This window comes from Myotis daubentonii, chromosome 3, assembly GCF_963259705.1.
Source record: "Myotis daubentonii chromosome 3, mMyoDau2.1, whole genome shotgun sequence".
NCBI lineage: Eukaryota > Metazoa > Chordata > Mammalia > Chiroptera > Vespertilionidae > Myotis > Myotis daubentonii.
This window is the reverse complement of record NC_081842.1, coordinates 107,164,818-107,189,045: the sequence shown is the minus strand read 5'-3', so window position 1 is coordinate 107,189,045 and position 24,228 is coordinate 107,164,818. Positions and strand designations below refer to the sequence as shown.

General features: G+C 40.0%; 2 protein-coding genes across 2 annotated transcripts in view; both read right to left on the bottom strand.

Annotated features, from left to right (window-relative positions):
- The window catches only part of TM4SF18 (transmembrane 4 L six family member 18), a 30,499-nt gene extending 23,524 nt beyond the window's left edge, over positions 1 to 6,975 (bottom strand). Inside the window, exons 1-3 of the mRNA XM_059688171.1 lie at positions 6,865 to 6,975; positions 6,571 to 6,764; positions 3,391 to 3,480 (exon numbers count right to left, since the gene is read on the bottom strand). Of these exons, the coding sequence (XP_059544154.1) occupies positions 3,391 to 3,480; positions 6,571 to 6,747 (267 nt within the window). The 5' untranslated portion in view covers positions 6,748 to 6,764; positions 6,865 to 6,975. The remainder of the gene's footprint in view (positions 1 to 3,390; positions 3,481 to 6,570; positions 6,765 to 6,864) is intronic.
- A 14,917-nt stretch (positions 6,976 to 21,892) lies between these two features.
- On the bottom strand, positions 21,893 to 23,254 carry LOC132230545 (Y-box-binding protein 1-like). The gene has a single exon (XM_059688158.1). It carries the CDS (start codon positions 23,252 to 23,254, stop codon positions 22,706 to 22,708), a length of 549 nt encoding a protein of 182 aa, XP_059544141.1. The 3' UTR covers positions 21,893 to 22,705.
- Between the last annotated feature and the right edge of the window lie 974 nt (positions 23,255 to 24,228).

Here is a 24,228-nt window from a genome sequence, read left to right as displayed (position 1 = left end):
GTATGGAGTTTCCTCAAAAAACTGAAAATGGAACTCCCATTTGACCCCTTGATCCCACTTCTAGGAATATATCCCAAGAAAACAGAAACACAATCAGAAAGGATATATGCATACCTATGTTCATAGCAGCACAATTTACCATAGCTAAGATTTGGAAACAGCCTAAGTGCCCTTCAACAGATGAATGGATTAGAAAACTGTGGTACATCTACACAATGGAATACTATGCTGCTGTAAAAAAGAAGGAATTCTTACCATTTGCAGCAGCATGGATGAACTAGAGAATATTATGCTAAGTGAAATAAGCCAGTCAATGAGAGAAAAATACCACATGATCTCACTCATCTATGGATAATAAAGACCATTATAAACTGATGAACAAAAATAGATACAGAGGCAGAGCAGCATCGAGCACACTGTCAAACTACAGCAGGAAGGCCGGGGAGGGTTGTGGGGGGCGAGGAGGGGGCAAAGAAATCAACTGCAGGACTTGTATGCATGCATATAAGCATAACCAATGGACACAAGACACTGGGGGTTAGGGGAGGCTGGAAGAAGGTCAAGGGGGAAAAAAGGAGATATGTACTACTCTTGGTAATACTTTAAGCAATAAAACAAAATTTTTTAAAAAAAGAAGGTCAAGAATAACTTTTCCCCCTAAAAAGTGAATCTTGTATGATTTCCTTTTCCATTCTGGAGCTTCAGAATTTACAAACTGGTACAGACTCAAATTACCTGCAGAGGGGGGCTTCATTTAATGTGAATGAGAATGAATTGCCAACATTTACAGTTGAGAGATTTTAGATAAAAATTCGTATTTCTACTTTTTATTTAAAACAGAATTATTGACCAATTTTGTCATGGTAATAATTGGCTGGACTAGAGTAGCAGCTCCCTTCCTTCCATAAATGGAAAGTTTGCTCTGATGCCTACCAGGCTCACTTCTTTAGCTTCCATCAGATATTCAGCTCCTGGGGACATGTGAGCTGGACTTCTGTTCTAGAGCCTACCGTGAAAGGGCCAAGCAGAGACCCAGGGAATCCCCTCTCCCTTCCTTCTGGTCTTCCCATTGAGATGGCAGTCATCTCATCAGTGTTGGTTATAAGACCCTTTTTAGACTCTAGCATACATTTGTGCTGGAGATGCTAATACTGAGTTCCGGCAAATTGAACATACTGATTTTTATTAGCATATAAATTTGTTTTTTAGAAATTTCTTGAGTTTCATAGCTTGAATTTACCTAAATTCATTGATTCCCCTAGGCTCGTGGTTGGCAAACTGCGGCTCGCGAGCCACATGTGGCTCTTTGGCCCCTTGAGTGTGGCTCTTCCACAAAATACCATGTGCGGGTGTGCACGTGCAGTGTGATTGAAACTTCGTGGCCCATGAGCAGAAGTCGGTATTTTGTGGAAGAGCCTGTATTTTGTGGAAGAGCCACACTCAAGGGGCCAAAGAGCCGCATGTGGCTCACGAGCCCCAGTTTGCCGACCACTGCCAGGCAATTTTGAAAGCTTTCCCACAAATATACTACCAGCAGCTACTGGGGGATATCTGGGTCACTTGGTTAAGAAAACACACACACACAGACAAATATTAAAATTTTTCAATTCTTCGCCATGGGCACAGTGCTAAATTAAGCAACTAATTTAGTCTTCCAAAGGCATTTGTTAAAGAAGCATCTTGGCTGCACATTAAAATCTGATTGCACCTCAGACCAGCCAAGTCAGGGACTCTGGGGTTGAGATTCCAACTCCAAACTCCTAGGTCAGGGGTGAGAAACTTTTTTCTGCCAAGGGCCATTTGAATATTATAACATCATTTGAGGGCCATACAAAATTTTCAACTTAAAATTAGCCTGCTATATTTGGTCAAACATTTAATTAACTCACCCCTTATGCCTTGGAAGGGCCAGTCCAAATGATTTTGGGGGTCTTATATGGCCTGCAGGCTGGATGTTCCCCACCCCTGGCTTAGATGATTGCAATGTGCAGCTATGGTGTGGAGCCTTTGCTGCAAAGAATGCATACCAAACCTCTGGGAAAACTCCTCCTAGTTGATAAACAACATGATGTCTTTGAGCAGCAGGTGACTCATCTATAAAATAGGAGTAAGAATGATCTATTTCACTGGCTAAATGTAAAAGAACTATAAAGTGCTATGAAAATATGAATGAGCAATGACGATGATGAGGAGAAGAATAATGGTGGAAATGTAGCAGCCCAACTCATGCCTATGTGGCACAGGCTTAGAAAATTGGGGCATATTATTCTCTCTTGATTCTATTTTAATTTTTTTAAAGTTCTGATTTAGAAATGTACATTGCCTATACTTAACAACATGGATGTATCCAAAAATCATTAAGCTGAATGAAAGAAGCCAGATACAAAAGACAAATACTGTATGGTTCTGTTGATACAAAGTATAAATCAATCTATAATGACAAAAAGCAGATAAAAGATTATTCTTTTGGAGTGATGGGAATGTTCTATATCTTAATTGTGATGGTGCTTTTGAAACAGGAATTTTAGGAGAATATAGGCAGGTTTAGGGAATTTTTAGAATTGGGGTCCATGGAAAAAACACAGGGCTACAGATTGGGAGAAGGTACATTTCCATAACACAAGGAAGCCAGGCATGGTTAAGTCTTTATAACACAAGGGAGAGACAACAGTTACATCTACATAAGATAAGGGTTTCTGAGAGTAGCCAAGAGGTCTATATTTACATAATAAAGGAGGAAGAAAGCCCAGAAGGAATAGGAGGACAATGAGGGAGGAGGACCTCAGGAGTTACTATAGTAACCAATTGGAAAGGGAATATTGACCAGTCAGAGGGGATATCAGGACACAGGACCTGCAGCCTTTATAAACCATGGAAACAGGAAGTCTGTGGGACCTTTTATCCCTCCCCAGGTGGGAGTCTGTACTTGTTGCTATACCATCTTCTGTCCATGGATTCATTCTTTGACTCTGGTAGACCAAGAATTCAGGTTTCAGTCTAAAAATCCCGTTTCACTTTCATGGGTGTATTCATTGTCAAAAGTCATGGATTTGTACTCTTTTAATGGATGCCACTTATTATATGTAAATCGTCCTCAATAAAGTTGTTAAGAAGAAAAAATAAGACTATACAAAAACCCGGACTGGAAAAGATAGTATTATTTCTAATCTCATGTATCTTTAAATTCTGAATTTGTGAAAGAACATCAGCAGAACAAAGGTGAAGAAAAACTGTAAAAAAAAAGGAAGATTATTTTTGGAGTAAACTCTTGGGCTCTGTACTAAAAAGATCATGGTGAGGGTACCATAATGTTAATAGTTTTGTGTTTCTGAGTAAGAGGAAAGAAAGCTAAAGCCCACTCAACCATCTTCACAAAACTGTTGCTCTTACCGTGTATTTTTTGCTGCAGTTTTCACTCTGGCAACATTGACAGTTGTTGTCACTCTCTAGGACAAGAAGAGCTACCGCAACCATAAGCATCTGCCATAGGGAAGAGAAAAAAGATCAGAAATAGGTACTAGTGAACATTCATACTCATAATCTGAGTACAGTGATTCAGAGCATAGGTTCTAGGTCAGGTAGATCTGGGTTCAAATCCCAGATCTGCCACTGTCTTAACTGTAAACTCGTAAGTCCTTCCTATAAATGATGTTATTAGAGTACTAGAGGCCCATTGCATGAAGCCTGGCCGGTGATCAGGGCCAATAGAGGCCAATCGAGGCAGGCTGGCAGGGGGAAGGGACCACTGGAGGTTGGCCGGCTGCAGGTTGGCTGTGGGATCTCACTGACCACCAGGGGGCAGCTCCTGCATTGAGCTTTTATATATATAGATTATGGGATAATGTATGTACAACTTTGAACATAGCACTTAATTCATAGTAAGTAATTGATAAATGTTAGCTATTATCATCATAGTTAATCAGTCATCAAAATCTAACAACTAAAAAGGAGTAAGTGGTATGGACATGGGAATACCACCTGGCATTTCTCATTGACCCAGTTGTAAAAGACAAAGGAAAGCCATTCACAAATTTTCAATTTGCAAAGCCTCTCTCCTTTTATTGTTGTCTGGGATTATAGGTGAGATGCATGGTGAATATGGAAAGATAGTTCTTTTTTTAAAAAAAATACATTTTTATTGATTTTAGAAGGAAAGGAGAGGGAGAGAGAGATAGAAACATCAATGATGAGAGAGAACATTGACAGGCATGTGTCCTTGACCAGAATCAAATCTGGGAACTTTCAGTCTGCAGGCTGATGCTCTATCCACTGAGCCAAACTGGCTAAGGCAGTAAAGTAAGTCAGTTCCCCCATGCATTCAAGCCATCTCAGGTACAAATTTTCCAGTGTTTTGTCTGTAGCAAGCCAACAAATTGTGAGAATTCAATATATTCTACTTCCCCTTTTTTTAGTATCTTATGCAAAGCATTGTATTTTGTTCTGGAAAGACATGAATTTCTTGATTTTTATAATTCATGGTTGGGGCAGGTATGGAGCATGTATTGCTTCTGGCAAATTCTCCACACATCCTTTACTCCCACTGTTCCCCATACTGGATCTTGAAGCTAAGTTCATTGCTATTTTACTGTTTGTGGTCAACATTTCCAGTTTCCAAATTCCTTCAGTCTTTATTTATTTGTTTGTGGTCAACATTTCCAGTTTCCAAATTCCTTCAGTCTTTATTTATTTATCAATCAACTTAATTATTTATCTATATTCCTCTCCTTTCTCTTAAAAGGATTTGATGTAGCAACAATAATATTTTTCAAAAAAAAAATCTTAGACAATAAAATATAGAGAATAGGTTCTTCCCCTGTTTTAAATTTCACATGAATATAACAAAGAAGTCTTATGTTACCCTCCTTTCAACACATTAGTTATCACAGATTTTAATAGATTTTAACCCAATCATGCCTTACAACTCTTCCATTTACTATAATGATATATGGAGGGAAACAAGATAACCAGCTTCATTTTAATATTGGCAGAAATACCTAGACCTAAGCTCTGGAGTCCTATGCCAAAAGAGAAACACAAGCTGGGCCTGTGTTGAAAGAGAAATTTTCTTTTTTTGTTGTAAAACATAATTTCAATACAGAGGGCTCAAGAAAAAGGGAGGAAAGTTACCCATAGCTCTGCCACCCTCACTTGTTTTCATGTATGTAGCCCCAGTGTTTTCTCAGCTGTGTATATTTTACATAGTTGCAATCATAATTTATTCACAAGTTTGTTATATCTTTTTTCACTTACAAAATGTTCATTTTCCTTGTTGTTAGATCTTCATCATTACACTTTTCTTCACCGTATAAAATGAATGTATCACAGTTTACTTGGCTATTTCTATATTAGGATGCTCCTAACTATGTCCTATTACAAATACTGCTGCCAAAAACATCTGTGTATACATCTCTTTCCTTATTTTGGATTATTTCCTCAGAATGAATTCTCAGATTTAGGATTACTGACTTGGAAGACAGAGCATTCTCATGAATCTTAATATATAATTTCAAATTCATCCAAAAGTTGGCATTTATTTATAGAATCATTGCACCATTTGTTATGTACATATCATATAGTAGTTTTAATAGCAATGGGTATTAATATTTTAAAGTTTACTAATTTAGTATGCAAAATAGTACAAAATGAAAACTGTTTTCCAACATAACTATTCAAGTATTATAAAAATTAAAGCCCCACAAAGATGTAGAGATAGGTTATAATGGATTTGCTTTTAGTTATTGGTGGCATAGTAAGCTTACAGTGTAAAATGTGTTGTTTTTAGTATTGATACTACCAGGAAAAATCTCTTTTCCTCTGAGTTGCCAACATGGTTAATTTTTTTAAAAGAAAAGTCATCAGGAAAACACTCATGGGTTCTTACTGTGCATAATTTGATTTAGTTTTCAATATTACTCTCCTTTATTAGGGGTGTAATGTCGCACTATTTAATGATGAAATGGCCTATCCTTTGATAAGTATTTATAATCACAATAATCACTGTACTGGGCACTTCATACATGAGATTTTATGAAATCCCTACAACTTCCTGAAAAGTAAATGTCATTATCCCCGTTTTCCAAATGAAGACAAGACACTGAGTAACTTGCTCAAGGTCTCATGGCACAAATGCAGAGCTTTGATCTGAATGCGAATTTGTGTGCAGTTCCAAGCCTCTGCTTTTCTGTGCTGTCTTAGTATCAAGCTAGAGAAATTGTGAATGCAGGTAGAAAGTCTTTCTGGAAAAGAGCAGTGCCACTAGGGATTAAATGGTTTAAGTTGACACACAGAGCTCATGAAGACACAATATTTCTATAGGCCAGTCTCGCAAACTTTTATTAAGACCAATTTCCTGTCCTGCCGAAGCTACAAAAATGAACAGCTAACCAAAATACAAACCTGCTCTTCAAGTCCCAAGGGACTACTTGCCTCCCCACCCCACCCATCTTTCAAATCCCAAACCCAGGATTAGTGGAACAATTTTACCATTATTGATAACTTTTAGTAGGAACAAAGCAATTCTTAGTAAAAACTTCCCCTTTTGTGATCCCCAGTCTCCCAGATCACACTTACCATGATACCTGAGAAACAGATTCCTTCAAAATACCACACGTAGTTGGTGAGTTTACTGCTTGATGCATAGGAAGTTTGCCCATTTGGGAAATACAATAGTATATTCACAATTATACTCCAAAGCGCAAGCGGAATCAGCAGACCACTTAGGCAGCCTCCACATTTCTGAGACCCCATTTTACCCTGCTCAGAACCTGCAGGAGATTACAAGAGAGTAAAATTACATAAAGCCTGTTTTTATCCTACCTATCTCCCCCAACTAACCCCCTCCCCACCCCCTTTTTTTTACATTACCTCCACTTTCTAGGTCAGAGCCCTTTACTTCCTATTCAGGAGGAGCCCAGGATTCAGACAGGACTGCAACCCACAGCTTCTCACTGTGAAAGAGTGGTTTACTGTTTGGAGAACAATAGATAACGATCTAGGACTGAAGAGCTGAGTTGGTCTTCATCCTGTGCCAGAGGAATGCTGTGTTTTTACTGCTTTTAAAATAAGTAATTTTCCTTTGGATTAGAGCGCTACACACTTAACCCCGAGTACATGTTAAGAAGGAAGTCGGAGCTGGCGTTGACATTGAGTCTGGCAAATTTCATCTAACAGTAGAAATGGATTAAAGAGAAAACTACCAAGAGAGCTTATACTAGAGCATGGTAGGCATGTGGTATGTTTGCTCAAATGTCCTGTCATTTTATACTGTTTTTAATTCAGTCTTCTTAATTGTGGGCTCCTTCTTCTGCAAGCATTATTTAAATGGCAGGGGACACAAAAAAGACAAACAAAGGGACAAACAGGCTGATGGTTGAGAAAAATAAGTGTCTGAGTTCATTGTCGCAACACCAAGAGTTCATGTCTATTTCCTCTACCTCTCTGAAAAAACAATAACAGGGATAAATTCATATCTTTCTTACTGCTTAGGAAAAGGGAGTGAGTAAAGTTGGGCAATTTGATTAAGATTTTGTGAGTAATAAGTTTGAAATAAGGATTTAAGAATTCTTCTCCCAAATAATTGTCCTAAATTTAAAGAGCCACATATCCCCTCTGATTATGGTGACGTGAGGCGAGGATTGAGGGAAGGAATCTTGGTGCTAACATGTTAGAAACGATGTAGACAGGGGTGGTAAAGAATTCAAAGATTGCCTGACCTCATTGCCAAGAATATTGGTAACCTCAGAATCTCAGAATCCTGCTTGACTTCACTTTCTCAAATCTCAACTGTCTCTGTGTGAAATGGGAATAACATATAGTGCCTCGCCTACAAGAATAATGTGAACATTAAATGATATGTGTGCAATTAAATTAGATTATTATGCAGTGTCAGGTGATATAGGAAAAGTAGGCAATAAATGGGAGTCATTATTAATAATAAAAACAGCAGTTATAAGAATATAAATAATACAGGAGGTCATGATCTTCTTTCTGACCTAGATTTCTGTATCATGAACTCTTAAAATCTTGATTCCAGAAATATTTAATTTATTATTATGCTCTGTAAAATATTATTAATAAGAGAATAAAAGCTTATTTTTATATGAATAATTCTAAATTGTATTATACTAATACTTTTTTAAAAAATTGAGATACTTGAAGCCACTTACTGATTAAAACAAAACAAACCTAGAAACAAGCAATCTTACACTGTGACAATGCTAATGAGGTTTCTTGGCACCTCCTGATGGAGTGCCTTTTTTCCTCTAGTGTTTTGAGCAAAGTGCATCAACAAAGTCTCATCATTAAATTTTCCCCCCAGGAACATAGAAGCAACCTAAAATCATTTTTACTAGAGTCCTTGCGACGATAAGGAGAGCAGTAACATTTTTGGCTGAATATTTATTGAGCACCTCTGTGCCGCATGGTTCTAAGAGCTGAGGAGAGATCACTGAACAAGACAGTCCAAAATCATAGTCCTTGTGGAGCTTGCATTCTTCTATAGGGAAGACTAACAATAAAAAAAAATGGATAAGTAAAACATATAGCTTATCAGGTAGTGATAAGTGTGAATAAAATAAATCAGGAAAAGACAACTAAGAGTACTAGAGAATAAGGATGAGGATATCATTTTTTAAAGGGTGGTCAGGGAAGACCTTACTGAGAAGGTGATATTTGAGCAAAGATCTGAAGGAAGTGGAGGGTGTCAACCATGCAGAGAATTTGAGAAAAAGTATTACAGGCAGTGAGAACAACAAGTGTGCCAAAGCCCTGAAGTAGAAGTGAGTCACAACAAAAAGACCACTGCGGCTGGAGCCAGGTGAGGGAGGGGAAGAATAGTAATATCTGAAATTAGTTTTGAGTAGAAAAATGACTTGATGTCTTAAAAGGCTCACTCTGGCTGCTGTGTTGTGAATAGGTTGTAAGGGTATGTGTGAAAGAAAGGAGGTGAGTTTCGAAGCCATTTCAACAATCCAGCCTTACAATGAATGATAGCGAATCAGACAATGATGGCAGTAGCAGAGATGGTGAGATACAGCTGGATCCTGTATGTATTTTGAAGACAGAGCCAAGTATGTGGTGACAGATCAGATTGAATGAAGAAAGAAGAGAGGAGTCAAGTATGACTATGTAGTTTGGGGCCTGAGCAACTGGAAGAATGCAGTTGTCATTAACTGAAATGAGCAAAGCAGTGAATTAAGAAGGTTTGGGAGGGGGAGATGAGGTGGTCAGTTTTAGGCATCCCACATTTTGAAATAACCTATTAGAAATCCAAGTGGATATGCCAATTAGGCAGTTGGATACACAAATATGAAGTTCAGAGAAGAGGTCTGCGATGGAGTATTTAAATGGTATTTAAAGCCATAAAACACTATGGAAATGAGTATAGGTAGAAAAGTGGTCTGAAGACTAAATCCTAGGCAATTCAATAAATTGAGTTTTGGGAAATGAGGGAGCTGGGAACTGATCACTGAGTAGGAAGAAAAACCAGGAGCTTATCCTGGAAGTCCAGTTTCTAGTTGAGGAGGAAGTGATCGACTGAGTGAAACGCTGCCTATTGAGCAAGTAATACGGGAGACCTGAGCACTGACTACTGGATTTAGCAATGTGAAGGTCACTAATGACCTTGAAAAAAGGAGCTATAGTGGTGGGATAGACATGAGAGTCCAGCTGGAGTGGGTTCATGAAAGAATGGGAAGAGAGGAATTGGAGATGGAGGGAAATAACCTTTTTGGAAAGTTTTGCTACAAAGGAGAGCAGAGGAAGGGGACAGTAGCTGGAGGGAAAGTGGGAGTCAAGGTGAAACATTTAATGAGAAAAATTATAGCATGTTTGTATACTGATAGCAATGTTTTTGTTGGGGTGGGGAAGGGATGTGGGGATTGACAACCTGAGAGAGATAGATGATAGATAGGAAGGTAGATAGATAGATAGGTAGATAGGTAGATAGATAGATAGATAGATAGATAGATAGATAGATAGATAGACAGATAGAGAATGGCTGAAACAGTGAGTGCCCTTGAGTAAGTGAGAAGGGGTGGGAGTGTGTGCAGAAATGGAGGAGCTGGCCTTAGACAGCAGCGTGGGCCGTTCAGTCCTAGTAACAGAAGGGAAGACAGAGCATATGGGAAAGGAGGTAGTGGAAACTTCTGATTGTTTCTGCTTTTTTCAGTGAAAGGAAGTTTATCAGCAGAGAGAGTGAGAAGATAGGGAGAGGGTATTAAAGGTCTGGAGAGAGAAGAGAATGTATGAAACAGTTGCCTAAAAAAGTTGTATGGTGAATGATCTAGAGAAATGTGGCAGGATTACTAGTAGGCACTGAAGTCCCCCATGAGGTCATGAATTCATAGTGAGACTGGGAAGCACTGTTGAGTGTTCAAGTTCAGCTACAGAGGTAAGAGAAAGCTGGAATATACCTGGGACTTTGCCAGGCAAATACCATGAAGAGAGAGGGGTGAAGGAATCAAGAATATATGTAATGGAGTGATTATAATGATAGACTGTGGGACTTAATCTGAATAAGGACACGAGAGAATGTGAGGAACAGCAAAAAAGAGGGTTGGATTTGCAGATTGTCACAGTGTGGTTTTGGGCAGCAGAGAGAGAAAGAACTGGAAAGATAAAATTCAGTGATTAAGAAGTGGGATCTTCAAATTTGAGATTAAGATGTTTTATGAATTGGTGAAGACAAAGTCTAAAGGTAAGTTATAGGTTGAACTGTGTTCTCAAAATTCATATGTTGAAACCCTAATCCTCATAACCCCAGAATGTGACTATATTCGGAGATAGGGCCTTTAAAGGAGTGATTAAGTTAACATGAGGCTGTTAGGGTGGGACCTAATCCAACCTGACTGGTATCCTTATAAGAAGAAATTTGAAAACACAGAGAGCTACTGGGGATTCCTGTGTACAGAGGAAAAACCATAGGAGGACACAACAAGAAGGTGGCCACCTGCAAGCCAAGGAGAGAAATCTCAAGAGAAACCAAACCTGCTGACATCTTGATCTTGTTTTTATAGCTTCCATTACTGTGAGAAATAAATTTCTGTTGTTTCAGCGACCTACTCTGTAGTATTAGTTATGGCAGCCCTAATACACTGATACAAGGTATAACCATGATCGTGACTGGCTGAGTGAGGTAGGGTGGATGCAAGAGGATTGGAGGAAAGGAACTGACAGATCTGGGTATTGGAATGACTACTTAGAATGAGTATTAAAACCAACAATTATGACAATGGTAGTTTTGGAGAGAATGGCTACACTTAGAGAGTCAGGTGCTGAACTCTTCAAGAAATAAAAGGAAGTAACCTTGAGATGGAGTGAACTGAGGGTGGGAGATGACAGCAATATAAACCAGTAGTGAAATTTACAGTCTCTTCTGCCAATACTCAACCATCTCCTCTCTCATCAACTTTGAAGCAAAGCTAGTCATAATACTGAAAATGTTTGATTTGGCTTTCAGTTTTCCTCACCTTGAAATTTCTTGTCATAGTAATTCTAACAGGTCTGAAATGATGAGAAACGGTGAGAAGAGGTTGATCTCTCAAGAGGATAATTGGCTACCAAGAAACCCAGAAGCAGTGCGTTTTACTAAACATATTTGCAAGCTTCTGAGAGGGTGTAATTGAGATTTCATGGAGTTTTATTGCTAACAGTTTGTTCTTTGGAGGGAAGTGACTAAGAATACCTTTTGTTAAAGTTCATGTGGAGGGAATCACTGAGCATTTCCCATCCTGTATTAATGATTAATGTATTAAATTGTAGCTTCCAGAAATTTTCAGTGTCAGTGAGGTGAGTTGTCACTGCCAATCAGCACCTCCCTCAAACTAATTATGATAAATTGACATCTTTTGTACTGGAAGCTTTCAGATACATTGAAAACAAACGAAAAGTATTCTCACATGACATGAAGGTGAAGGCATTATTAACCTCATTTTGAATGTGGGGAGAAAATGGATCCAAGAAAAAAATTTAAAACTTGCCCAGGAACTAGAAGTTAAGCCCAAGACTTTCATATTCTTTGGACTCTTCCACTATGTTCACCCTTGCCTGATAAACTTTTATGCATGAACACTCTCTTCTTCATTGGAAATATTTATTAAGTGTGGGTATTCTGATTCCTACAGTGTTATTTTGAAGATACACTGGTTTTGGTGTGAGAGATATACAGTCGGCTGTTAGCTAGATAGATTGCTGATGTCTTCTGTGAAGACGGGGTTGGGGAAGAGCAACATGCATGGCTAGTATTCCTCAGTCTTGGTCACATTCCAAAAGATGTCTCTGGTGATGTTTTCATGACACAGGCAGTTATGAAGGAAGACTGTTTAGTAAGGGTGACAGAAGATAATAAAGAAGAGATGACAAGCTGGAAACCTTGATAAAACTGTGAAAAGGGGAAGTAAGCAATTTCCTTGTCTTTGGTTATCACATTAACAAAAATATCTAATGAATTCTTCCTGGGCAACTAAAAATTTTGCTTAATTTCATTCTTAAGAAAACTCTTTTTTAACATGCCTGCTTAAAAAAAAATTGTACTCATTAAAAGCACTTCTAAAGTCATTTGTCTCCAGTAAATTCCAAATTTTCTTGCCAAGGAATTCTTACTAAATCAGGATTTTCTTGCTAGTCCTCCAGGAACTGGGAAGAGTCACTGGGTTTATGCTCATTGGCTGTCCCTGGCCTTGGCTTCCCATTCTCTCTAGCAGAGCTGAGGAAATCCGCAGGATGCCTGCTATCAGTAGACAAGGTGACTCAGGAGGAAACACTCCACTTAAAATAGTCTTGGTGTGCAGTCTCTGAGTCACTTTAAAATCAGAGTTAAAATATTATCCTGGAATTAATCCACAGATGATGGGAAATGGAGAAGAAGGAAGTATCTAAAAGAAATTCATCATATGTTTGCCACAAAGACAAAAGTTTGAATGCAGCAAAGGCTAACATTCAGAGAGAAATTTCACCCAAGGAGTTCAGTGGGTGAATTGTGATTTACTCCACTGACCATGGGCATAAAGTAGTGGTCATGGCTCAATCTAGGTACACACTGGGAGTGCATATTTCCTTAAAAACACATTAGAAAAGCTACAGTAGAACAGCTGTGTAAACAGAAATGGGCCATTAGGGTGAAGAATCCTTGATTTTTTTGTGTTTAAAATTCTTTCTCTAGAATTATCTGGCCCCAAATGTCTATAGTGCCACTAGACTTTAGGTCCATCTCCAACTAATGGTAACCATCTAGCATTTTGCCTACTGAGAGGCGGGAAGGAGCATACAACTCATATTCAAAGCTCCTCAAGCAATAGTCCATATTAGGAATAGACTTGTCTTGCCTGCCTTTTATTCCCTTCTCCCTGGCTCCAAGCCCTCCAGAGTCCATTTATTTATTCCAGCTCTTCACAGTGAAGGACTGAGAAGCTGCATTCCATCATTGATTCTTTAAATGTGTTTTGGACAGTTACTACCTAGCAGGGAGGCAAAAGAGCCATATCTTGCCCCCAAGATGCTATGCTTAAAGTCTAGTTGGGGAAATAGAAAAGTTCAGCTAAAAGTTTGTAATACAAAATGTTGAATCCTCAATAGATTTAAGCATAGGCCTCGTGAAAGTACAGCAGGTACAGGAACCTTGAATAGAGCTGGGGTTTATGGGAGATTCCTTGGAAAGGTGGGGATAGAACTAGTCATGGCAACTAGCTGGGCAAACTGAGACTCAAGCAAAGTTAAATGTTTACTGATACATAAGTGCAATGTATGACACTTGATTATTTGGAAAACAATACGTTGAAATACATTTTGGGGACAATTAGAAATACATGAAAATAGATAATATTGGAAGGTTGTTTTTAATTTATTTTGGGTGTATTAACAGTATAGTTATAAAGGAAGTTGTTCTAATTTTTAGGAGATATATACACCTGAAATGCATTTAGCAAATGGTTTAACAAAAATCTGAAATCTGAAATGATTTAGCAGGAGGAGGAGGAGATGGGGAGGGAGAAGAAGTATGGATGTAAGATAGATTGATAAATGAAGCAAATGTGACAACCTGTTAACAATTGTTTAATTCAACCTGGATGTTCATTTCACTAGTTTTTCTATTTTCCTGAATTTTTTAACTTTTTCATTAAAAATAGTTGAAAAAGTTCCCGGCTGACATGGCTCAGTGGTTGAGCGTCAGCCTATGAACCAGAGGGTCATGGTTCGATTCCAGGTCAGGACATATGCCCAGGTTGCAGGCTGGGTGTGGGGCATACAGGAGGCAGCCAATCAATTATTCTCTCTCATCATTGATGTTTCTATCTCTGCCTTCCTCTCTGAAATTAATTTTAAAAATATACATATATTTTTTAAAAAGTAGTTGAAAAAGAATACTCGGTAGACATTCAGTTGTATATTCACCAACAGTACCCAACATTCAGAGGGTGATTTCATTTTGGGAATTCAAAGTGGAAAATAAATGCTCTGCCCAAACAACTGCATCAGGCTGCACAGAGCACTGAGTTGGGAAAAAGTGGCCACTCTGCAGCTTGGGACCAGTGGAGCTGGCTGCGTCTGGCTACAAAGTGGGATACAAGGAATGTAATTGGGAAGATGGCTGAGGAAGGAGCCCAGAGCTCAAAAGGTCCTGTGTATGTCAGGCTAAAGAGTTTGGACTTTATCCTGAGGAAGTCAGAGCCACTTAAAAGTGGATAGCATTTTGATATCACTTCATACCTGTCAGAATGACTATCATCAATAAATCAACAAACAAGTGTTAAAGAGGATGTGGAAAAAAGAAACCCTAATACACTGTTGGTGGGCATGTAGACTAGTGCAGCCACTGTGGAATACAGTATGGAGGTTCCTCAAAAATTAAAAATGGAACTGCCTTATGGTTCAGAGATTCTACTTCTGGGAATTTATCCAAAGAAACCCAAAACACTAATTTGAAAGACTACCCCTATGTTCATTGCAGCATTATTTACAATAGCCAATATTTGGATACTTGGAAGCAGTCCAAATGTCTATCAGTAGGTGAGTGGATAAAAAAGCTGTGGTACATTTACACAATGGAATACTGCTGGGCCATAAAAAAGAAGGAAATCTTACCCTTTGTGACAGCATGGATGGACCTGAGAATATTATGCTAAGTGAAATAAGCCAGACAGAGAAAGGCAAGTACTGTACAATTTCACTCATATGTGGAATCTAATGAACAAAATGAACTAACAAGAAAAATAGAGACAGACTCATAGAGAGCAGACTGACAGCTGTTGGGAGGGTGTTGGGGGGCTGGGTAGAAAGGGTGAAGGGCTTGAGCGAAAAAGAAAAAAGGAGAAAAAAACTCATGGACACTGACAACAGTGTGGTGATTGCCGGGGGAAGTGGAGGAGGGTATGAGGGGACAAATGGTGATGGAAGAAGACTTGGCTTGGGGTGGTGAACACACAATACTGTGTACAGATGATGTGTTGTGTAATTGTGCAATTGAAACCTGTATAATTTTGTTAACCAGAGTCACCCCAATACATTCAATAAAAAGGGAAAAAAAAGAGTGGATAGAATTTTAAAGCTCATTCTAGTTTCAGTTTGAAGGATGGATCAGAGTTTGAAAGGTCTGTAACTAAGAGATCACTCTAGAGACAATTGTAGTAATTCCACTATATATAAAGAAGGCCGAATGCTGGTGAGGATGAAGAACAACAGAAATCCTCATTTGTTGCTGGTGGGAATGGAAAATGGCCCAGTCACTTTGGAAAACAGTTTGGCAGCCTTGTACAAAGTTAAATACACACATACCATATGTTGGAACCATGCCAGAGGTGCCTAATAGTCAAGGCCAATTAAAGCACAGAGGCCTTGTTGTCAATTCATCAGACTGTCCAAGGCCACTCTGCACCTAGGCTAAGATACCATACACAGCTGCAAGGCCACAGCAATCTCACGGTAAGCTGTGTCCTTCTATAGCCAAATGCTTGATGTCACTGTTGGCAACTAGCCTTCTTTGTCTCTGGAATTACTGACTAGCTAGTGTGAGAAGCAGAGGTGGTAGGACAGAGAATGTAGCTCCTATGTGTGCAGGAAAGAGGAGAGCTCAGATGGAGCTGAAAGCTGGTACTGCCATGATGTAAGGCTAAGAGCTCATAGAGAGCTCAGATATATAGCTACCATATTAACCAGAGTGCTGGGCAGGAGAGACTGGAGAAGATGCTGAGCCAGAGAGCTTAGGTACCGCTACAATGTGAGGTGGTGAGTCTAGGGGGCAGCAGTACACTGAGCTGCTCAGATAATAGCTGTGGGTGCAGAGATTAATGCTACTATGTGGGGCAATTATGTTAACCAGCCAGTGTCTGGATGCCTGCCTGTATGGACTTTGCTGTAAAGAACTGTTTTGTCTAATGGCTATGTAGTCACTGGCTTCTGCAATATAGACTCATTCTTATATGCCCATAACCTCTCATGGCTTCTCTAAGACCTGACGTCCAAGGAGGTCCAGCCCCAGGGAGGGGGGCTCGGGCCCAACACCTGTTACTACTGAGTAGAGGATAAAGGAGGAACTTGGACTAAGTTCCCAACAGTTAGTACAGTGGGCAGGGTTCGAGAAGGAACCTGCCCTGGCATAGTCGGGAAGAATTTAGAGGAATACATGACTCAGCAGCAGTGCTCGTGCAGGGCTCTAGCTCTGTCTCTGACACCATACAACCTAGCAATCCCACTCCTAATTATTTACTTAAGAAAAATGAAAACATAACTCTACAAAGACCTTTACAGAAATGTTTGTATTCACCAAAAATTGGAAGTATTAACTGATAGATAAATAAATTGTACATTTATAAATGGGATGTTATGTAATGAAAATGGAAGGAACGATTGATATTAGAACATGAGTGAATCTTGAAAGACTCATGTTTAGTGAAAGAAGGCAGACTTCATACTATATATGATTTTAGTGCTATGATGTGCTGAAACAGACAGAGCTATTGGTATAGAAATCAGATTGGTGATTACCAGGGGCTGGGGTGGGGGATAGTTGATTACAAAGGGCCACAAATAACTTTCTGGGGTGGCAGAAATACTGTATACAGTATTTTTATTGTGGTGGTGATTAGACAACAGTATACATTTGTCAAAACTAAGCCTTCAAAGTGTGAATTTCACTGTACAGAAATTTTATCTCAATACAGCTCATTTCAAAAAAAGGAGGGGAAGGTAAGAGGGGGTTTGGGGGCTGGATGAGAAGATGAAGAAATTAAGAAGTACTAACTGGTAAATTCAAAATAATCAAGTAAAGTACAGCATAGAGAACTTAGTCAATAATATTACAATAACTGCCAAAACCGGTTTGGCTCAGTGGATAGAGCGTTGGCCTGCGGACTGAGGGGTCCCAGGTTCGATTCCGGTCAAGGGCATGTACCTGGGTTGCGGGCACATCCCCAGTGGGAGATGTGCAGGAGGCGGCTGATCGATGTTTCTCTCCCATCGATGTTTCTAACTCTCTATCTCTCTCCCTTCCTCTCTGTAAAAAAACCAATAAAATATATTAAAAAAAAATAATAATATTACAATAACTATGTATGGTGTTAGATAGGTGCTAGCCTTATCAGGGGCTTAATAAGTTATATAAATGACTGATCATTAGGTTGTATACCTGAACCTAGTATCATATTGAATGTCAACTGTAACTGAAAAATTTTTTTAAAAAGTGGGAAGAAAAAGAATAATAGGATTTACAATTTACTGGATAGAGAATAGGGGGAGGAAAACTAAAAGATGTTTTGATGATTAAGAAAACAGGCATACTAGTCAATGAAAGAAAAATACCACATGATCTCACTCATCTATGGATAATAAAGACCATTATAAACTGATGAACAAAAATAGATACAGAGGCAGAGCAGCATCGAACAGACTGTCAAACTACAGCAGGAAGGCCGGGGAGGGTTGCGGGGGGGGGGGGGGGGCGGGGGAGGGCGCGGTAAGAGATCAACCGTAGGACTTGTATGCATATAAGCATAACCAATGGACACAAGACCCTGGGGGGGTAGGGGAGGCTGAGGGAAGGTCAAGGGGGAAAAAAAAGGAGACATATGTACTACTCTTTGTAATACTTTAAGCAATAAAACAAAATTCAAAAAAAAAAAGAAAACAGGCATACTGCCCTAGCCAGTTTGGCTCAGTGGATAGAGCCTTGGCCTGTAGACAAAGGGTCCCGGGTTTGATTCTGGTCAAGGACATGTACCTTGGTTGCAGGCTCCTCCCTGGCCTGGGCCCTGGTCAGGGCTCATGCAGGAGGCAACTAATCGATGTGATTCTCTCACATTGATGTTTCTCTTTGTCTTTCCCTCTCTCTTCCACTATCCCTAAAAATCAATCGAAAAATATCCTCAGGTGAGGAGAAGGAAGGAAGGAAGGAAGAAAGAAAGAGAGAAAGAAAGAAAGAAAGAAAGAAAGAAAGAAAGAAAGAAAGAAAGAAAGAAAGAAAGGAAGGAGGGAAACAGGAATACCAAAAAAAGTGGAGATGGCAAAAGATAGCACATGATACAGTCATTTAACTGAGGGAGTGAAATGCTGAATTAAGTTATATCTGGGAGTAGTTCAGAATACACTCAAATATTTTCATCTGTTTTTATGGTATTATTTTAGTGGCCATTTTGTCACTATATGAGGAACATGTTATTAACTTTTAAACATGTATAATGGATTCTCAAAAAGAAATTTTACTCTGGGGACATACAGAGGAATTTTTTGTGTGTGTATATGTGCATGGGCATGCCTGTCTCAAATAAACTGATGATAATCTTCCTTGGGATATGTTTTTCACTGATTTTACATGTTCTTTAAGCAATTAAAATATATTCAAAATGATTTCTTAATTCTAATTAATAAAAAATATTTCACTTAAAAAATGAAGAATGCCTATAATAAGGTGGCAGCGCTAGGCATGCAGATAGTTTGGAGAGAATTTAAGAAGGTAGGTTCTTTTCCAGGAAGTAATTTTTCAGGTAAGATATGCTTGCACATGAGCATATGGGCCAACCAAATAAGAATACTATTACAGTATTTGTGGAGAGAAAAGACTGGAGATAATTTAATTCCCCATTAATAGAAAGCTGATTAAATATATTATGACATATCTACATAATATGGAATGAAATAAAGGTATGTGTGCTGATATGAATTGATTGATGAGTTCAAAAAACACTATTCAGAATATTACTATTTATGTAACAAAAAAGGTGTATATATACACTCCTATAGGCATAGAATATCTCCAGAAGATTATGACAAGAAGCTGTTCTATCTGCCAGGGTCCATTCAGGAGACAGAAATTACACAATAATTTGCATAGTGAAGATTTAATATAAAGAATAATCCTATATAATAAAAGAGCAACATGCAAATTAACCATCCCTCTGCTATGCTCAAGCCATGCCCACAAGCCAATCAGGAGCGAGTATGCAAATTAACCCAACCAAGCTGGCAACTGCCATGGAGCTGGAGCAAGCAGGAGGCTTGGGTTGCCCCGGCCCTCGGCTCTGCTCAAGGCTACAAAGTTTCAATTATAGAAGGTAAATAAATCCCAGATACCTGCTTCCAGCCAGCTATGGCCTCCGCTCAAGGAGGGGCTGGGAGCCTGGGTTCAGCCGGACATGGGCTCTGCTCAAGGCTACAAAGTTTCAATTATAGAAGATAAATAAATCCAAGAAAAAGAAAAAAGAAAAAAAAGGAGAGGCTGGGAGCTTGGGTCACCAGGGGGTGTGGCCAGACTGAAAATGGCCATTAGCCCCTCACCCAGGCTGGCCAGGCACCCCAGTGGGACTCCCCCACCGTGAAGGGGCTGTGGGCAGCCTGAAAACAGCCCTCAGCCCCTCACCCAGGCTGGCCACACCCCCATGGGGTGAGGGTCCCCGCTGGGGGGCTTGGCCAGCCTGAAAATGGCCCTCAGCCCCTCACCCAGGCTGGCCAGGCACCCCACTGGGACCTCTACCCTGATCCGGGACACCCTTTAGGTCAAACCAGCCAGCTCCCACCTATGCACCAGGCCTCTATCCTATATAATCAAAGGTTAATAATCAAATTGACCCTAACAGCAGAATGATAAGAAATGACTGGGAATGACTGGTCACTATGACACACACTGACCACCAGGGGCAGACACTCAATGCAGGAGCTGCCCCGTGGTGGTCAGTGCGCTCCCACAGGGGGAGCTCTGCTCAGCCACAAGCCAGGCTGATGGCTGCCAGCATAGCGGTGGTGGCAGGAGCCTCTCCCACCTCCTCAGCAGTGCTAAGGATGTCCGACTGCAGTTTAGGCCTGCTCCCCGCTGGCAAGTAGATATGCCCCGAGGGCTCCCAGGCTGCCAGAGGGATGTCTGACTGCCAGCTTAGGCCTGATGCCCCAGGGAGTGGGCCTAAGCCAGCAGGTGGACATCCCCCGAGTGGTCCCAGACTGCGAGAGGGCACAGGCCTGGCTGAGGGACACCCCCGAGTGCACAAATTTTTGTGCACTGGGCTTCTAGTTATTTATTAAGTGGGAATAACAGACCTCTGATGAATACCCTAATGCTGAGAAAGAGTATCCAAGGAAGGCATGGACTTGGAAGGCAGGGGTCCTCAAAGCTGGGCCCAGACCTCCTTGGAGAGGAGGCAGCCCCTGAATGACGTAATGTTTTGCTGGGTTACCTCATGTCAGAGCTGGTCCATGGGTTACAAGCTGGGAGTCACAGACAAGGACTGACAACCAGGAAATTCCACAAGGGAATCAGGAGTCTGAGGCTAGCAGGAATCACTTGCTGAGGCTGTTGATGAAATTCACTGGGAAACTGCCGATGGAGAGTTCTGTGGAACCTGAAGGGAAGCTGGCTGGTCCACAAATTGCAGTCCTTGGGAAGCTGCCAGGAAGCTGGTGACAGGGGTGTTTCTGAGCTGGACCTGGGGAAACCACCTGGGCATCAGTGGAACTTGCTAGAGTGAGCTCCATCATTGTCTCTCCCACACACCCACCCAGCACCACAGGAATAAGAACAGAAAGCGAACCAGAACCAGGAAGAGAAGCCCATTTTTCCTCTGGAGTCCCTAGCAAGGTTCAACATCATGTCGGCTGACAAAGGAAATGTTTCATTATCAGAAGCAGAGAAACGAACTGGAGATTTGTGGCAGAAAGGCTATAAAGTCATAAATGCCACAGCTGGTAGCAATTGTGTCTGGGGTGGAAAACTGGTTGATGAGACTCAGATGTGAGAGAGAAACTTTTCTCTGTAAATCTTTGTACTGTTTGATTTGGCAGAGGGGCATTAAAACATTTTTATAATTATACTGAGTTTCATACTAGAAAATATGTTGATGATAATAATATGCCAGATACTGTTCTAAATGCTTTAACTATGTTAAATCACCTATTGTTTCCCCAGTTGGTATTATTAGGTCCAAGTTTTATACAAGATGTAACTGAGGCACAAAGAAATTAAGTAACTTGCCTAAGATTAGTTAGTAAATAATTGACCTGCAACTGATAATCTGGCTACAGAATCACTACACTATGTTAACTTCCCATATCTGTTGACTTCTGTGGCATAAAACATATGAACAAAGCAGTTGTTAATATTGCTCATCAGATTTTCTTTAGGGGTGAGTTGGGTTATATGATTAATGTGTGTGACATTTCCAATCAAGCATATCTATTTGTGAAAGATTCCCCATAGCCCTTTCTGTTCTTGCATGGACTCTCTGTGTTGACTGTAATGGGTAAATGGCTTGAACAAAAAATAAACCTTTGATTTTCTAAGCCCTTGATATTTTGATGCTGCTTTTTACTGAAGCAAAATCTAGCTTATTTTTACTGATACAAATAATATATTCTGATTAGAGTTAAATAGCAAAAAATGTTTTATAAAATGCTAAATAAGATATATTACTATTCTAAATATTTTTTTAAGACCTTTATTAACAGGTGCTTGCAGTTTGTTGACTTTTTTGAAAAAATCAAGCTGTGAACTTTTATTACAAATTAAAAATGAGGTTCTTAAAAATCTCAACTTGACCAGGTATGAAACAATTTAAAAAATTTTTAAAGGTGTATTGAGAAAAACCAGGCTTTCTTTTTTTTCTTAAAAAACACGTTTGTCATTACCAAAAAGAGACATCTTTAGATAAAAATAATAAAAACCCCACGCTGCATAGATAATACAGATAAGTTCTAGTTATCTGGTCAACGGGCAAAAAGCAAGCACTTAGTCTTCAGCTCCAGTCTTTTGTTCATTTCTTATTGCTGGAATTTCATATTTCTTCTTGTTGGCTGACTAAACCGGATGATGGTAAAGATGGTAAGCCGGCATTTTTTACTCAGCCCCGCCCTGCTCAGCCTTGGGAGCAGACGAATTCTCAGCTGGTGGATCAGCTGCTTTTGTCTCTTTGCCGTCTTGTGGTTTAGGGTTTTCTGGGCGTCTGCGTCGGTAGTTGAAGTTGCGTCGGTACCAATGCTGAGGTGGCTGCTGACCTTGGGTCTCATCTTGATTTTCCTTATCTTCTTCATTGCCGCCCTCTCTGGGCTGTCTTTGGCGAGGAGGGCCCCTGCGGAATCGTGGTCTGTAGCCCCGATACATATTCTGTCTCACTGGTCTGCCTTGTTCTCCTGCACCCTGGTTGTCAGCACCCTCCACCACTTCTCCCTGTACAGGAGGGTTGGGATACTGTGGTCGACTCCCATAGGGTCTCCGCATGTAGTAAGGTGGGAACCGTTACCTGCGATGGGGCCGGCGCTGTTGGGCCTGGCCTTCGGGAGCACTCTCTGATCCCTCATTCTTCTCCCCACTCTCACTATTCTGGTAATTCTGCTGGCAATTGCTTGGAGGACCTCTGCGACGTGGATAGCGTCTATAATGGTTACGGTCTGCTGCATATTTACTGCCTTGTACTGGAACTCCACCAGGGCCTGTAACATTTGCTGCCCCCGCACCTTTTTCTCCTTCAACAACATCAAACGCCACAGTCTCTCCATCTCCTACACTGCGAAGGTACTTCCTGGGGTTATTCTTCTTTATGGCAATCTGGTGTACAAATACATCTTCCTCGGTGTCATTCCTGTTGATGAAACCATATCCGTTTCTTACATTAAACCATTTTACTGTTCCCCAAACCTTCCTTGCGATGACCTTCTTGTCCCCGCCGGCAGGCACAGCTGATGTGAGACCGCCCGGGCCGCAGCTGCCCGTGGTGCCTGGCTTGGTGTCGGCAGCGCTGAGGGTGGGGCCTGCGGGCGGCTGCTGGGTTTCGGCCTCGCTGCTCATGGTTGTGGTGATGGTGACTGGGGCCGGCTGTGGCAGCTGTGGCTCCTCCCGGGGTGTGATGGTAACTAGGCCGGCAGCGGTGGGGCTGCTCAGGGCTCTCTGAGGTCCGCTCTCTGCTCCCGCTACCGATCGAACTCTAAATATTTTTTATCCTGAAAAATTTTGAATTTAGAAAACTTGAAAAAAATAGAATTGTATAATGATCACTATCCAATTGTATAATGATCACTAACTAGATTCATTGATTGGTCATATTTTGCTCCTTTTGTGTTATGTTTTTCACATGCCATTTTTTCTGAATTATTTAAAAGAAAGTTGCATACATCATGAGGTTTCACTGGAAAACTTTCAATAGGCATCTTCTAAGACCAAGAACATTCTACATGACCACACTGCAAATTTTGGTTTTGAATAACATATTTACTTTTTTGTTTTACAATATACAAATAGCTTTAGAATTATAATTCTAATATTGCTATCATAAATCTACAAACTAGAGCTTAGATTTTGTTGCAGTTCTTTTTTTTCTTTGGAATATAAGGGCACTAAAGATGAGCAATCAGGGTACTGTGTCCAGTATGGAACAGAGTAATTCAAGTAACTGAACACAATCCTAACTTAGTGAGACATATTCTAAGGTCAAAAGGGACTGCAAAGAAATCTTGATAATAATTTGATACAGAGATTCATTTGCTTCTTTTTGCATTCAATTTTAGGATCTGCTTTAAAAAATATTTTTATTACATATTTTAGTGAATTGCCTTTGTGAAATTTAATGCAGAGAATTGCCATAGCAAATGGTCTCAATCATCATAGTTTTTCTGTAATGCAATAGAAAATGTAGCTTTGGATAGCAGAAACTATAATTTACAAAATAGCAGTTTTTACAGTTTTAAAAAGTGTAAATGTCTAATCTCTACTAAGAATTATATATCAATTATTTATTATTTTATGTTTACAAAGTGCTTTATCAA